At 42.1% G+C, this 17,898-nt stretch overlaps 1 protein-coding gene across 2 annotated transcripts in view; it reads right to left on the reverse strand.

Moving 5' to 3' along the window:
* mtor (mechanistic target of rapamycin kinase) overlaps nucleotides 1-17,898 on the reverse strand; it is a 427,661-nt gene that overhangs the window by 107,296 nt on the left and 302,467 nt on the right. For both annotated transcript variants that reach the window (XM_034171997.1, XM_034171996.1), the window contains exons 35-36: nucleotides 14,606-14,731; nucleotides 12,168-12,299 (exon numbers count right to left, since the gene is read on the reverse strand). In XM_034171997.1, the coding sequence (XP_034027888.1) occupies nucleotides 12,168-12,299; nucleotides 14,606-14,731 (258 nt within the window). The remainder of the gene's footprint in view (nucleotides 1-12,167; nucleotides 12,300-14,605; nucleotides 14,732-17,898) is intronic.

Consider the following 17,898-nt stretch of genomic DNA (forward strand, 5'->3'; position numbering starts at 1 on the left):
CTGGACCAACTGCCTTTCCATTCTTCATCCTCTTCACAGCTGTCCTCACTTCATCCTTACTAATCCCTTGCACTTCCTGATTTACTCCTTCCACATCATCCAGCCATCTCTCTCTTTTTCGTCATTCATCAGTCCCTCAAAAAATTCCCTCCATCTTCTCAATACACTCTCTTCACTTGTCAGCACATTTACAGTGCATCTGGAAGGTATTCACAGCACTTCATTTTTTCCACATTTTGTTACGTTGCAGCCTTATTCCAAAATAGAGTAAATTTATTTTCTCCAGCAAAAAAAGTAGCATCTCCTACTTAGGATGTAGTCCACCTGTGTGCATTTTCATTCACTCGTACATGTCAACCTGTGACCTCTGCCTTCTTAAAATAAGTATTCACGACAGCCATTCCCATTCTTTTTGCAAAATCCACCACCAACTGTCCTTCAACATTCCTGTCCTTGATACTTCCTCATCGCCTCTCTTCCCTTCATCAACATATGCATTGACGTTCCCACCCAATCACCATTTCATGCTTGGGTACACCCTCTACCACCTCATCTAACTCACTCCTAAATGTGGGGTATACATTATGTCTTGATGACATTTGTCATCACCCCTTCAATTACCAACTTCACACTCATCACCCTGGCAGACACTCGCTTCACTTCCAACACAATCTTAATGTATTCTTCCTTCAGAATCACCCCAACATTTCTCCTTCCATCCATTTATGATACAACAGTTTGAAGCCACCTCCAATGTTCCTGGACTTACTTCCCTTCCACTTGGTCTCTTGTACCCACAGTATGTTTTCCTTTTACTCCTCCTTCATATCAGCTAGCTCTCTCCCTTTACCCGTAATACATTCAAAGTTCCGACTCTCACTTTCACGTTTCTCTTTTCCAGTTGCCAACTGGCACATTCTCAACCCCTTCTTTTAAACCAAACAGTAACCCAATAGCTATATTAAATTGCAAGTTTCTACAAGGATAGAATTTTTAAAATAATTTAGGCTGAAATAAAAAAATAAATAAAAGTGATGTCAAATCAGTCTTCTCAAAACAGTTTTGGACAGACTTTAACAAATCTTCCTCACACAGATTGCTAAACATTGTACTGTTCTCACGCAATAACAGTCACGTGTCCATACATGTGTTTTTATATTGTGAGTACAGTCTGGTGAGCAGAACAGTTGTGCCTGGAAACAACAAAATGTTACAATCACACTTACCTAAGCCCCATAATGAGAAGTGTACTGCAGGGCCACAAACCTTATTCAACAATAAATGTGAGTGTGTCTGAGTGTGTTGGGACGTGTGCATGTGTGCAGTTATACTAGGAGCCAAAGTAATTAAGAACTTGCTGCTGTGGAGGTGGTCTACAACTTACAGTAAAATGTTGCTTCACTACTTGTGGTGTGAAGTCCTGTACTGAATTTCTTCTTGTGCTAAATACACACCAATAAACTGTGCAGTGTATTAAATTGGATACACACTAATCCTTTCTCTAAGAAATTACAAGTTTGAGAGAAATCATTAAGATAAAGCTTACCATGCTTTATCTGCTGTTACCATTGCTGTCAAGTTGAATTTACTGATCAATTAACACTCACAATACGAGGTCTGTTAGAAAAGTATCCAACCTTTTTATTTTTTTCAAAAACCATATGGATTTGAATCACATGTGACTGCATCAGCCAAGCTTGAACCTTTGTGCGCATGCGTGAGTTTTTTCACGCCTGTCGGTTGCGTCATTCGCCTGTGAGCAGGCTTTGTGTGAGCAGTGGTCCACCCCTCTCGTCGGATTTTTATTGCGAATAAATGTCTGAATGATTCTGAGCTTTGCTGCATCAATTTTTTCCAGAAACTGTGAGAGACCTCCAGGTGGTAATCATTCGGAAAATTCAGATGGCTTTCAGGGACAATTTTATGGGGATTACACAGATTAAGGAGTGCTCCAGCTGGTTTAAAGACCGCCCACAGCTGCTGAGAGCGTGCCGCGCTCCGAGCGCCGATCGACAGGCTCAAACCCCGCTGAAACAACGAGATCATTTCCAACGTGAAGGCTTTGTTGATCCGGGATGTCGTCTGACTTACACAAAAATGGCAGGAGACGTGGACATCAAGACTTTTTCGTCACATTACACTGTTACAGGAGTTTTTTTCATGGAAAGAAAAGCGGACGGATGCGCCACCGTGTTGCTCATGGCGCGGCACAAAACCACCTCCGTGTTGGTCTCACAGGACGGCTTTGAGATGGCTTTCAGACGGCTGTTGGTAGGTTTTCAGTCGTATGACTAACCGAGAAATTGTGGATGAGCCTGGACATGCCAGAACATGTCCTGTGAGGCTTCATCACGGCGTTGCTTTGCGCCATGCGGCACCGCCGTGACGCGTGGAATTCCTCCGCTCCTCTTTCCATGACAAAAACCTGTAACAGTGGAATGTGCCGTTCATTTCCAAACTGGATGCTGTGTTTTATCCGGGACGTCCTCTGACTAGCACAGGAATTGCGGAAGACGTGGACATCAGCACTTTTTTGGCACATTGAGACAGACGTGCGGATACTTTTCTAACAAACCTCGTATGTAAGAAGATGTAATACCCCTATTCTACAGAGCGCCGTTCCTTCCGTTTCATCTCAAATAGCAAATCGGAGTGCGTTTGAAGCATCATAGTAACTTCTTGATCCATCTTTGTCAATCTTGAACAAACTAGGTATACGCAGTAATTTCGGCCATCATTGGCACCAGTTTTGAAATCAAGGTGAAATTTCGCCAAATCTGCATCATTATGTGGCCACTTCCAGGTGTTCATAGTCTTAACAGCTTCAATCGTGTTCTAAGATCTTTAAAACGAGTAGTCCTAGTAAGTACAGCTACAAGTTACTTGTTTGACTGTGTTCCATCAGAGTAAAAATCTGAAGCAAAAGCAGCATTTGTTGCGGTTCTGGCTGAGAACGCAGCCAGACGCAGCTTTACTTCATGTGGGTTGCCAGCTACGCACTTTAAGATAAGATCAACTTTATTTATCCTGAAGGAAATCATTTTGTCAGAGTACAGAAGCAATAAACAGTGAATAATGTTTTTGTTTTGTTTGTTTATTTTTTTACAATAACTACAACAAATTTATGTGAAATGACTGGAAGACATATGCACAAGATGTTTGACAATATTGCACATAACTCTGAATAACTCTGTTCACTATTTATTCATCCTGCAGAAGGGGGAGAAAATACGCAGGCCAGAGGTAGGAAACACGACCTGTGGCCTGCACCTCAGTAGTCTCAGTCTATGGCTAAAGGTGCTCTGACAGGAGGTCAGTGTGGCATGCAGGGGATGAGAGGTGTTGTCCAGGATGCTGACCAGTTTCCTCAGCATCCTCCTCTGGGAGACTTCCAGCACAGACTCCAGCTCAACCCTGAGGACAGAGCCAGGTCTCCTGATGAGCCTGTTGAATCTGTCTGTGTCACCTGCTTTCAGCCTGCTGTCCCAGCACACTACAGTGTGATGCTGGAGACCACCAAGTGATAAAACATCTGCAACATATTTCTGCAGACATTGAAAGACATGAGCATCCTGAGGAAGTACAGTCAGCTCCAGCCATTCTTATACACAGCATCTGTGTTTACAGTCCAGTTTGTTGTCTATGTGGACACCCAGGTACTTGTAGTAGTCCACAATGTCCACCTTTGTTCCATTGATGGTAACTGGGTCTTTTGTCTTCTGAAGTCCACCACCAGCTCCTTCGTCTTAGATACGTTGAGCTGCAGGTGGTTAAGTCCACACCACCCCACAAACCTGTCCACCACACTCCTGTACTGAGCCTCCTGGTCACTGCCGATGAAGCTCTCAATGACAGAGTTGTCTGAAAACTTCTGCAAGTGCCAGGACCGTGACCAGAACCGGAAGTGAGGTGTAGTGTGAACAGGAAAGAAGACAGGACCATCCCCTGTTTTGCCCACATGCTGCTCTTGATGGTGTCGGATGTAATGTCCCAAAGCCTCGCATACTGTGGGCAGCCTGTGAGGCAGTGGCAATCCAGGCCACCGGTAGAGCCTCCACCTTCATGTCACGTAGCTTATTGCTAAGGAAGTCAGACCAGATGGTGTTGAACAAACTGGAGAAGTCAAGAAACATGACTCTCACAGTGCTGCCTGCCTCCTCCGGGTGAGAGGAAACCTCTGTGCAGCATGAAGATGATGGCATCCTCCACTCCCCTGTTGGGCTGGTCAACAAACTGCAGGGGATCCAGCGATGATTCGATGACTGTGTGGAAGTACCTCAGGACTAGCCTCTCAAATGACTTCATAACATGTGATGTTAGGGCCACAGGTCTGTGGGTATCAGTGGGATGTAAACAATAAGGACAATGGCGTGGGAAAACTCCCTCTGCAAATAAGGACAAAGTCTCACTGCCAATAGCTCGATGTCTGGTTTACACACATGCTCCTTCACTGTAACGTGTCCGGGATTGTACCAGTTGTTATTTAAGTAGACAGCAACACTCCCACCTTTCCTCTTGCCACTGTCGGTGCAGCCCCGGTCCCCTCAGACCAACTGAAAGCCAGTTAAACTTTCTACAGAGTCCAGTATGTTGTTGTGCAGCCATGTTTGCGAGAAGCACAAGACTGAGCCCTCACGAAACACACCGTCGCTCCTCACAAGTGATGTTAATTTGTCCATTTTGTTCACCAATGATCTTATGTTCCCCATCACCATTTCCTCCCAGCTCTACAGCCCTGGTATTTCCTCCACAGTTCTTTAGGGATATCATGTCTTTCCCCGGTTGGGCTACTGCGCCTTAGCTCCATCAGCTGATCCCTTGTGGAGACAAAGGAGCCCTGGCACTGCTCCGCCATGGCCTGGACCCAGCTTGAGAAAAGTACTCCAAACACCAGGGAAATGATAAATAACAAATAACGCAGTATGCATTCATTGGCCAATAAATTATTAAAAACTATCAAACTAAAAGAAAGTAGAGGAAGAAAAAGCCAGCCAGTTTCCAGGTCTGCACTTTGTAAGCCAGCTTGATAGGAGGCATTGTAATAGAACGGTGCGCTGTGGAACAGGGGTATAAGGTAAATCTTTCAGAGATCACACGTGACTGTCTAAAAACCCCATCAGTTCTCAAGAAACTGAAGAAATCACATAGATAAGTGGCAAGACACTTTCAGGACTTAAACAAGAAGTCCAGGGGCCTCAAGTACAAAGACTTGTGCTGACTTTCTACTAAAAACTGGCATACACCAAAACCCTGAATCTAGAGTAAGCACAAGTATATTCAGGTGTATGAAAGTGTGAGTAGGCATGAATTCACACACGTTCTGTTTGTACATCCCACTGAACGTGGAACCAAAGTCCTCCCTGGCCATGCCCCATTTAAATATGCAATTTCATGTAAAAAGGCCCTTGGAGCAGGGATTCCCCACGACGTCACAACAGACAACACAAAGGGACAGTTTATTTGGTACGCTGTTAAACAGGTTAATCATGAAACTGGAAAAATGTTTGTGGAAGCTACGGAGCGTGAGTGTGTGAGGCCGACACGCAGAAGAGTACACACACACTAATGTTAAAAAGGTGAGTCACGTCTCCGCTGACAGTGTGACATTAACAATTTACACATGCGTTTATTGACAAATACTGAAGACAGGAAGCCTGTTAAGAAGCTCTGCAGCTCACCATCAAGCAAAAATAAAACAAAACCTTAATAATAATAATAAAAACATATCTGAATACGCACATGCCCAAATGTGCCTGCGCTGGTTTTTGTTCGGATCAATTACACAAATAAACTATTTAAAGACGCAAGGCGCAAGGTTGACTGGCACACGCCTGGCCGATCAGCCAGCTCACGCTGGAATGCCCCTTTATGCCAGGATGCCCAGCGTGGTCAGCATTTGTGTGCGCACAGACAACCCCTGACTCCTTGTCGTATTGCGCTCTGGGCCGACCTCAGTTCTGTGCGCGACTCCACTAACAGTGGCCTTGGTAACTGAAATTGGTTCATGAGCCAATTATCCCCATTTGGACACAATTCCTCGCATTCTCTGAATAAACGCTCATGTCAGATTGCACCATTTGCAAGGTCCTGTGACAGCGGTAATGCAGCCACTGTTAGTGGCATTTTACGCATCACTTTGGGCGTGCTTTTATATCCTCCATATAATTGTAAACATGTGGGTGTTAAATGTTCATCAGTGTATCTCTGATGTGCACATCACTCTGAAGACTTCTTGTTCTCACACTATTAATGGTTCCCAACGTGCAAATGTATCAAAAGTGATGTGAGTGTTGAAATGTGCGGTGCATCGTAAGCCAGCCTGGATTTTTTTGTGACGCACCGCACATTTCAACACTCACATCACTTTTGATACATTTGCACGGGGACGTAGAGACGGGTGTATGCCAGGTTTTTGTGCGTAAGCACACTTTGTACATGAGGACCCAGGTGCTGGTCCTGTGTTACAGATACTGTTAGACAAGTTCACTATGACTGCTCAACTACAGCATAGCTTTTATTTCACATGGGAAAAGATTTGCCTGGCTTTGTGATTTGTCAGCTGTCTTCCTGGGAATCCAGAATTCAAGGGTATTGTCCAAATGACTATGAATAGAAACAATGTCCGAATGTTTTGGTGATGCTCCAGTGCAAAGGATCTCTGAAAATCATCCATAACCTGAAAGGAGAGGAAGGAGATTGCTTTCTAACCAAGACAGAGCTAGATAAGCTACTGGAGATGAAGTCTGAGCTTTTAGATTTTAATTTTAATACAGCTAGGGGATTGGGGGTGTGTGACTTCAGTACTGCTGTTAGACTCTGTCTGAGTTCATCTCATTGCAGTTAACACAGGAAAACAGGGAATGTTGATTCTTTGTGGAGCAAAAGAAGCACTGTTCAGCTTTTGAACAGCAAAGAAATAAATTGCTTCTGAAAAACATCAGGTCTACTGGCACCAACTCTAACAGGTATTTGCAATGGTTCTGAAAGCTCTTGAATTTTTTTTAACATAAGAAATAGAAGCATGTGTTGGTGCATCACTGTATCCACAGAACTACTCTATGTCTTAGTTGACAACAATCCATGCGTAACACGACTCCATTCCTGTTACCCAAAAGCCATCTAGCTACTACAGCCAGGTGCTATGACAGGATCTTCTTGGTCTTTTAAAGTTTCTGGAATCCTCAGTATTGAGTCACCCATGCTCTTGATCCTGCTTGAGGCAGTATGCCACACACACATGGCAGTCTGCAGGACTTCAACTTGATCCTTTGTGAATACACAATAAGTCTGTGGTCAGAGTTCACAAACTGGACATATCTACAGACCTTACAGTTCTGCAGAAGTCTCTAGCATCTTCTCGCAAGAACATAATTGATCTTATGAGATACAGTAAATAAAAAGTAAAATAAGTGTTGCACACATGACCATTTTTCTCAAGTTGCTATTGACATAAAATTTTCACCACGTCTCTCACGACCGCAAGCAATCCACACATACAAAGAAATTAAACCATAGATGGCCAGAAAGTAAGTTATGTGTAATAATGTGAAATGAGACAGGCAAAAAGTAATCAACACAGGATGAAAGGGAGGTGCAAAAAGGTATGAAAAGCCAAGACACCAGCTAAAATCTATCAGTAATTAGAAAGCAGGCCTGTCCCTTGTCAGTGTAAATTAATATCAGCTGGTTCAGTCCCAACTGATGGCCTATAAAATGGTCTCTCATGGGAGGGCCAGTGCCTCTGTCAGCAGTCATTGGTGAGAGGCAGGCTACACCCTGGACATGCTGCCAGTCTCTCACAGGGCCGGTGTAGCAGACCGAACAGTCCACGCCTAAAAATCTGTCCGCCTTTTGCATCTGCGCATGCATCATTTCGGACCACAGCAGCACGTCTAAGATGGAGTCTCTTCACCCAAACCAATCAAATGGATTAATGGGATTATTAACCATCAGATGATAAAGGTAAAACCTCTTAAATAATTCTAAAGTTAGTTTTAAGCAGAAACAAGGCTGTTTTAAGCAGAAACGAGGAGAAATTCCATGACCCTCTGAAATATTCAACGCGCCATGAATGCATCAGCTAGCAGCTCATTTAGCTGCGGTGCTCTGATTGCTTCTGCCACCTTTTATGATGAAATAATGCTCAATTTATGTGGAAATGATTTTTGTACAAAAGCTTCAGATATCTGTTGCTGAAATAGATTATGTCTGTTGTGCAGTTTGAAGCAGAGACAAGGTGTTAATCCGTGAACAGCGTCATTGGGTGGGGTGGGGGGGCATTTTTAGGGGGACTGTTCGGTCTGCGACACCGGCACATACAGAAAGACAAACAAACACATCCAAACTCTCAATCACACCTATGGTCATTTTTAGTTTCCAATTCACTTAACCTCCATGTCTTTGCAAGTGGGAGGAAGCTGGAGCACTCAGAGCTAACCTATGCAAAGAAAAAGGTTAGAAGTGAATCTAGGACTTTCTTGCTATGAGGCAACAGTGCATAAGTAAAGTAAGTCCTACATAGGCCTTGAGGCCCATCGACCAGTGCTCATGTCAGGATTCCACTGCATGAAGCAAGAGCCTATGAGTCCTCCTGGATAGGATGTTAGTCCGAAACAGGTTGCTTCCTCAGATTATGGTGAGTAACTATTTATAGCAGGGTGGACTGGGACAATGTCAATAAAGTGTTTTGTCTGATGACACAAACAGGTAGCATGAGCAGGATTCACATCTTGGTCTTCAGCTTGTCGGTCCAGTTCTTTACCCACTAAGCTACCTGCTCATCTTTTTCATAAGTGGTCTATATAAAATCTAATTTTATATATACAAACTTTTAAACAAAATCACAATGTCAGATGACTTTATATCATTAAATAAACTAATCAGTTATGAATTCAGAAATGAAATTTTAGCCAAACTGATACTAAAAGTAGCATTACCAAACAGCTCTCAAGAGTGGATACACCAGAAAATGTTTGCCTTGCATTTTGGTGCAGCTGAGAAAACTGTAGCTCTTTCTGTTATTAGAATTCTGTTAATTCTAGAATAAAATTTAAAATTCTTCTTCTTACTTATAAGGTTTTGAATAATCAGGTCCCATCTTATCTTAGGGACCTCGTAGTACCATATCACCCCAATAGAGCGCTTCGCTCTCAGACTGCAGGCTTACTTGTAGTTCCTAGGGTTTGTAAGAGTAGAATGGGAGGCAGAGCCTTCAGCTTTCAGGCTCCTCTCCTGTGGAACCAGCTCCCAATTCAGATCAGGGAGACAGACACCCTCTCTACTTTTAAGATTAGGCTTAAAACTTTCCTTTTTGCTAAAGCTTATAGTTAGGGCTGGATCAGGTGACCCTGAACCATCCCTTAGTTATGCTGCTATAGACGTAGACTGCTGGGGGGTTCCCATGATGCACTGTTTCTTTCTCTTTTTGCTCTGTATGCACCACTCTGCATTTAATCATTAGTGATCGATCTCTGCTCCCCTCCACAGCATGTCTTTTTCCTGGTTCTCTCCCTCAGCCCCAACCAGTCCCAGCAGAAGACTGCCCCTCCCTGAGCCTGGTTCTGCTGGAGGTTTCTTCCTGTTAAAAGGGAGTTTTTCCTTCCCACTGTAGCCAAGTGCTTGCTCACAGGGGGTCGTTTTGACCGTTGGGGTTTTACATAATTATTGTATGGCCTTGCCTTACAATATAAAGCGCCTTGGGGCAACTGTTTGTTGTGATTTGGCGCTATATAAAAAAATTGATTGATTGATTGATTGATTGGAAAATTATGAAGTAAGCTTGGTATAACACATTTAGACTGTGTGCCACGAACGTCTTCTCTAATCCTCTTTGTGCTCACTCATTTTATTTATGGAGCCAATCACACAGCAAACTTTGTTGCTTGTTGTCATTAACATCATAGTATTCAGTTTTATTTTGCCAAGTAACCTACCAATAATGAAATAGAGCCCACCAGAGAGGTGAGAAGAGATTTAGTGAATTTGCTGTTATTTTGGTATTTTACTGTGGTTGGTGCTCTTTACAAAAAACAAAACAAAACAAAACATGCTATTGTGAATGTCGACCATTTTGACACATACAAAAAAAATCTGCAGCTGGTTCAAACTGGCTGCAGGTGTACTCGAAAGTGATCCAGTACACAATCAGGAAATTGTACTGTTAAGATTACTTTTTGGCAACTTTAACTATAATTACTTATTAGAGATGAAGCTTGCTGATGTAAATGTTCCACAGGCTGCTCCCCAGGCCACATTAAATAAATTGCCTATTTCTATCACTGATGTTCAGTAATTTAAACCTTGTGTATTTTGCCTCTTTGAACACTGATTGCTACCTCATGTGATAAAAAGTCAAATAAAGTAAGTACCAGCTCTCTTGCAAGCTGACATTATGCTACTTGTTATTCTGCTTTAAACGACTGTATGTTAAATTACACTCAACAAAAATATAAATGCAACACTTTTGGTTTTGCTCCCATTTTGTATGAGATGAACTCAAAGATCTAAAACTTTTTCCACATACACAATATCACCATTTCCCTCAAATATTGTTCACAAACCAGTCTAAATCTGTGATAGTGAGCACTTCTCCTTTGCTGAGATAATCCATCCCACCTCACAGGTGTGCCATACCAAGATGCTGATTAGACACCATGATTAGTGCACAGGTGTGCCTTAGACTGTCCACAATAAAAGGCCACTCTGAAAGGTGCAGTTTTGTTTTATTGGGGGGGTGATACCAGTCAGTATCTGGTGTGACCACCATTTGCCTCATGCAGTGCAACACATCTCCTTTGCATAGAGTTGATCAGGTTGTCAATTGTGGCCTGTGGAATGTTGGTCCACTCCTCTTCAATGGCTGTGCGAAGTTGCTGGATATTGGCAGGAACTGGTACACGCTGTCGTATACGCCGGTCCAGAGCATCACAAACATGCTCAATGGGTGACATGTCCGGTGAGTATGCCGGCCATGCAAGAACTGGGACATTTTCAGCTTCCAAGAATTGTGTACAGATCCTTGCAACATGGGGCCGTGCATTATCCTGCTGCAAAATGAGGTGATGTTCTTGGATGTATGGCACAACAATGGGCCTCAGGATCTCGTCACAGTATCTCTGTGCATTCAAAATGCCATCAATAAAATGCACCTGTGTTCTTCGTCCATAACAGACGCCTGCCCATACCATAACCCCACCGCCACCATGGGCCACTCGATCCACAACATTGACATCAGAAAACCGCTCACCCACACGACGCCACACACACTGTCTGCCATCTACCCTGGACAGTGTGAACCGGGATTCATCCGTGAAGAGAACACCTCTCCAACATGCCAAACGCCAGCGAATGTGAGCATTTGCCCACTCAAGTCGGTTACGACAACGAACTGGAGTCAGGTCGAGACCCCGATGAGGACGACGAGCATGCAGATGAGCTTCCCTGAGATGGTTTCTGACAGTTTGTGCAGAAATTCTTTGGTTATGCAAACCGACTGTTTCAGCAGCTGTCCGAGTGGCTGGTCTCAGACGATCTTGGAGGTGAAAATGCTGGATGTGGAGGTCCTGGGCTGGTGTGGTTACACGTGGTCTGTGGTTGTGAGGCTGGTTGGATGTACTGCCAAATTCTCTGAAACGCCTTTGGAGACGGCTTATGGTAGAGAAATGAACATTCAATACACGAGCAACAGCTCTGGTTGACATTCCTGCTGTCAGCATGCCAATTGCACGCTCCCTCAAATCTTGCAACATCTGTGGCATTGTGCTGTGTGATAAAACTGCACCTTTCAGAGTGGCCTTTTATTGTGGGCAGTCTAAGGCACACCTGTGCACTAATCATGGTGTCTAATCAGCATCTTGATATGGCACACCTGTGAGGTGGGATGGATTATCTCAGCAAAGGAGAAGTGCTCACTATCACAGATTTAGACTGGTTTGTGAACAATATTTGAGGGAAATGGTGATATTGTGTATGTGGAAAAAGTTTTATATCTTTGAGTTCATCTCATACAAAATGGTAGCAAAACCAAAAGTGTTGCGTTTATATTTTTGTTGAGTGTACATTTGAAATGTTTTTCTTAAATGTTTATATGACAAAATGACAGAAAAAAAACATATTAACAAATTTTAGAGATTGAATTATGTAATGAGCACAAGTTTATTTGCACCTACCTTGCGAGTGCTCTTCCACATATACTTCATATAAGCATAGGTGACGTGGGGATGGGCAGTTGGGAGAGGGTGATCCAGCTGCTTGGAGGGGTCAACACCCAGAAGAAGCACCAGAGTCTTATGGGCCAGTGCCTGTTGGGACAGAGACAATTACCAAGAGAAGGACAAATGAAAAGCCAGAGGGGCAGGACAGTGTCAGAAGGTTTAAAAGTACAAGAAGAACCCAGAAGACATTGAGAACCCCAATACACTTTTAAGGTTTATCTTAAGCGAGCCGCAGTAGAATAAAACCTTAATTACTGTAGATATGAAGATGTATTTAGAAATGATGTACAAAAGAGTCAAGTTCAGTCAAGTGATTAAATAACTGCTTCAAAAATAATTTGAAGTAAGAAAAAAAAAGACAGAAGCCCTGAAACTACACCACCTCATCACGAAAAAAAGTCTCCATAAGATCATTTTTTCCACATCACTAGTAATTACAATTTTTGCCACATGATAAAACTGTATTACAGCTGGTGATTGTTATTTTATGTGTGTGAGATTTAATAACAATAAGTGGAGTGTGTAGAGAGAAAAACTGTCTGATTGTGTGCAATCTTGCGCAATCAATTAGAATAACAGTGGGGTTAAGGATGGAAAACCTCAATTGCTATAACTGAGCATATATGGGGATTCAAATTTCTAAACAGTGTGACTGAGGGCCTGCGCTTCCTTCAACAGCACCAACTCCACCCAGGTTGAAATGAAGTTGAATTTCATGGTTAAAATTCATGGTAATACTTCACAAGCATGACTGCTTTTTTGCTAAGAGTGATTTATTCATTCAAAGAGGCCTGCCTGCCTTATCCCCCCCAAGTACTCTCCAAATCTACACTGCAACACTTTTGTATATTTGAGTCCATTTTTCAAATTAGCATGAATCTGACTTGCAGGATTATCGTGGGGGAAATCCAAAAATCTTAGAATGATCAGAATGGGCCAGCATTTACATGTTTCTCAACCCAGCCCTAAAGCTAGATAGAAATATTGTGTTAATAATGGCAATAAAAAATACGGGCAAATATCCATTCATCTGATTCGCATATTCTCCCACACAACTACCGTATTTTCCAGAGAATAAGTCACATTTATGACTTTGTGCATGAAGAAGCAAAATAAGGGCACAAAATCCAAGTAAACTGCTTCTTTCAGCTACTGAACAGACAATCATATGTGAAATAAACATAACACGCAATGAAATACCAGTGTATCATTTATATATTTACAAAATAAACACTGCATTAGCAATCAGAAGCTAAGGCTAATGAATCTTTTTGTTGCAAACACAAACTGCTTCTTTAAGCTACTGAATGTAAGGTGAACATACAATGTAATTTAAACTTCTTTTTTAGTACATTTATAAAAAACTCACCATTCATTTTCTTCTTGTTAAAAGAGCTATACTTGTACTTTCAAAAATAAGTCCAAATAAGGTTTCTTCCAATTAATAAAAAAGGTCCATCATCATTCTAAAGCATGGTCTTCCAGTAAAAAATACATTACGATATTTCTTCAGAACAAAGAAGTTTTTTTCTCCTTTCTGTTTTTTGTGATCTTATTTTGGTGGTTCCTGTTATTTGATGTGCTTTTTCTGAAGAAATGCAACTTGCTTATCTGGGGCAGAAAACATCTTAAATATCTTGAGTTTTGTTTTCGAAATGGAGAGAGGATATAAACATCTTCCTGCTACATTATCTGGACACTGACATACTTCAAACGCAAACACAGAAGAAAACATACAGCAAACCATTCAAGAGGGTTCTTATTGAATTGTGTCTTCAGTAAAGTATATTTTGGGCCTGTTTTTGCTTTTATGATTTTATTTTGACAGTAAACATACAGGAAACAAGAGCGTGACAGACTAGGAGATACAGTAAATCTAGCAAAGGTCAACTTTCTCCAGAATGCATCTTGTGGTATGTAGTCAGCAAAGAACCCAATAGCCATGATGTTAAATTTTATGGGATTATTGTCTTGACACTACATAACAAAAACACCCAAAAGTCTTTCCTGTATCATAGAATGCTAAAATGAAGTGTTAAAATGTAGTTGCACCACCCCTTTACCTAGATCCATCATGCCATGGTTGTTATTTTGTGTCACACTCAATCTTTTCAGTACATCTTGGGACAAATTCCTTAGTTTCTGAGCAATTTTCTACAGACATGGGCAAAAATATAACCATTGTGCTGGAGGTAAAATCATGGAATGATCTTCATAGGTATCAGCTGACAATTAAGAAACTCTGATATGGGACAAAAGAAAATGTGACATCAATTCAATTTAGCAACAATATCTCTAGAAATTTGAAGGCTGTTAAAGAAAACACTATTCTTACTATCAAATTTGTGTTGTGTGAATTAGAAAAGAGCCAATCTTTTATTGAATGTACTTACCAAGCGTCCACTTTTTCCACATAGGCTAGCATACTTCAACCAAGTCCTCATGTCTTCATGGGGGCTGATGACGAGCGATCTGACCATCAAGATCCGCTGCCAATCCTCGACAATACGCTGACAACCCTGTGGGAGAAAGAGAAAGTTAGGGAAAAGTAAGTTCCCACCCAGTATTACTTTATTATTTTCAAAAGGAGGTAAACGCACATTAATCTTTCCAGAAAATGTACATACAGAGAAATGACCAGCTAAAAATTGAGCACGCTGGTATTATTACTAGCAATTCAAGTTTTTAGATGTCAGGTCAGCTCTGGAAGCAGGCAGTGGAGCTGTGCATTGCTGCATACACAACACTATGGAAACACACTGGGTATTGGAGTCCAGTCCAGCCTCACCTTGTGAAAGGAGTCATCTATCTACTAGAACCATGTGAGACGTGGGCGTCCCATTGGCCTTTTACTGCTGTTGGGATCCTCAATAATGATGCAACTACACTCTGGATGATGTCAAGAGAAGGGCAACTCATGGCTATAATGGTGTACCTGATGTTCTTTCACAATGCAAGTAACTAACCTGAGACACAAAGTCATTCCAATAGTACCACATAGCACCAAAGACATCCACTTGCCACCTAAGTAAACTGGTTATCATGCAGGCATCACACACGTACAATATAAATCACAAACAGCCAGGAACTCTAAAGACGATGACCTTCATTGTGCTGCAAGGCACTAGAATTGCCAAACACATCCATCCAGTGACCTCATGACCCCAAAGGTCCTTCCCAGCTGTTTCTCAATATCAAATACCAAGATCCCAGAGATACGAATGTCAATACCGAGATAAAGGAATATTTTAAAATGTTTGACAATTTCACTACAAGCATACATTTCTGATGGCTGAGTCCAGGCACTCACAAAGTCAGGATCTTTTTCTTGATCAAGGCCAACAGCAAATTCAGACACTCAGTCATCACTTGCCTTCTGAAGTGCTACAATCAAGGTATACACCAATTACACAGAGATCAGAGCATGTTCTGCAAAGTCAAGGTCAGTTAACGTTTTCTCACTGACAAATACATGCAAAATTTTAGTACATACATATATAGTCCACATACAGTGAGGAAAATAAGTATTTGAACACCCTGCGGTTTTGCAAGTTCTCGCACTTAGAAATCATGGAGGGGTCTGAAATTTTCATCTTAGGTGTATGTCCACTGTGAGAGACATAATCTAAAAAAGAGAAAAAAAAATCCGGAAATCACAATGTATGATTTTTAATAATTTATTTGTATGTTACTGCTGCAAATAAGTATTTGAACACCTACCAACCAGCAAGAATTCTGGCTCTCACAGACCTGTTAATTTTTTAAGAAGCCCTCTTATTCTGCACTCTTTACCTGTAATAATTGCACCTGTTTGAACTTGTTACCTGTATAAAAGACACCTGTTCACACACTCAATCAATCACACACCAACCTGTCCACCATAGCCAAGACCAAAGAGCTGTCTAAGGACACCAGGGACAAAACTGCAGACCTGCACAAGGCTGGGATGGACTACAGGACAACAGGCAAGCAGCTTGGTAGAAGACAACAACTGTTATGATTATTCATTAGAAAGTGGAAGAAACACAAGATGACTGTCAATCTCCCTCGGTCTGGGATTCCATGCAAGATCTCACTTTGTGGGGTAAGGATGATTCTGAGAAAGCTCAGAACTACACAGGAGGACCTGGTCAATGACATGAACAGAGCTGGGACCACAGTCACAAAGATTACATTAGTAACACATGATGCTGTCATGGTTTAAACTCCTGCAGGGCAGCAAGGTCCCCCTGCTCAAGCCCGCACATGTCCAGGCCCGTTTGAAGTTCACCAGTGACCATCTGGATGATCCAGAGGATGCATGGGAGAAGGTCATGTGGTCAGATGAGACCAGAATAGAGCTTTTTGTAATCAACTCCACTTACCATGTTTAGAGGATGAGAACAACCCCAAGAAAACCATCCCAACCGTGAAGCATGGGGGTGGAAACATCATAGTCTGGGGGTGCTCTTCTGCAAAGGGGACAGGACGACTGCACCGTATTGAAGGGAGGATGGATGCGGTCATGTATTGCAAGATTTTTGGCAACCAACCTCCTTCCCTCAGTAAGAGCACTGAAGATGGGTCATGGCTGGGTCTACCAGCATGACAATGACCCCAAACACACAGCCAGGACAACTAATGAGGGGCTCCGTAAGAAGCATTTCAAGGTCCTGGAGTGGCCTGGTCAGTCTCCAGACCTGAACTCAATAGAAAATCTTTGGAGGGAGCTGAAACTCCAAACCGGAAAGATCTAGAGAAGATCTGTATGGAGGAGTGGACCAAAATCCCTGCTGTAGTGTGTGCAAACCTGGTGAAAAACTACAGGAAATGTTTGACCTCTGTAATTGCAAACAAAGGCTACTGTACCAAATATTAACATTGATTTTCACAGGTGTTCAAATACTTATTTGCAGCAGTAACATACAAATAAATCATTAAAAAATCATACATTGTGATTTCCGGATTTTTTTTTTTAATTATGTCTTTCACAGTGGACATGCACCTAAGATGAAAATTTCAGACCCCTCCATGATTTCTAAGTGGGAGAACTTGCAAAACTGCAGGGTGTTTAAATACTTATTTTCGTCACTGTAGGTCCTCGTCAGAATTACTGTCACCACTACATTTTAATGACAGAATTTAAAATATCTATCCATCCTTACTCTAATTAAGGGTCACAGAGGGGCTGGGGCCTATTCCAGCAGTCATAAGGCGTGAGGTGGGATACACCCTGGACAGGATGCCAGTCTGTCCCAGGGCCACATATAGACAAACACATTCACACCCACACGCACACCTGTCAAGTTTCCAAGCTACCTAACCTGCATGTGTTTGGATGTGGGAGACAGCTGGAGCACCGGCGGAAACCCATGCAAACATGGGGAGAACATGCAAACTCCACACAGAAAGGCCACAGGTGGGAATCAATCCCATTACCTTCTTGTGAATGACAACAGTGCTAACCACTAATGATATTAACCACTTTCATATCATCAGTATATTTAATAATACTGGCACCCTTTTAAGAACTGACAGTAAAGCCAATGAATATGTCCTGGAGTTCATTTACATCAACTGTTAAGAAATAAACAGTATTGTACTATGGAAAATTTGTCTGAAATATGCAGTTCTCAAAACCAAGTGACACTCCAAGAAGAAGACTAGTGAGGGGAGCCACCAAGACACCTATGACATCTCTGTAGGA

Source organism: Thalassophryne amazonica, chromosome 6, assembly GCF_902500255.1.
Source record: "Thalassophryne amazonica chromosome 6, fThaAma1.1, whole genome shotgun sequence".
Taxonomy (NCBI): Eukaryota; Metazoa; Chordata; class Actinopteri; order Batrachoidiformes; family Batrachoididae; genus Thalassophryne; species Thalassophryne amazonica.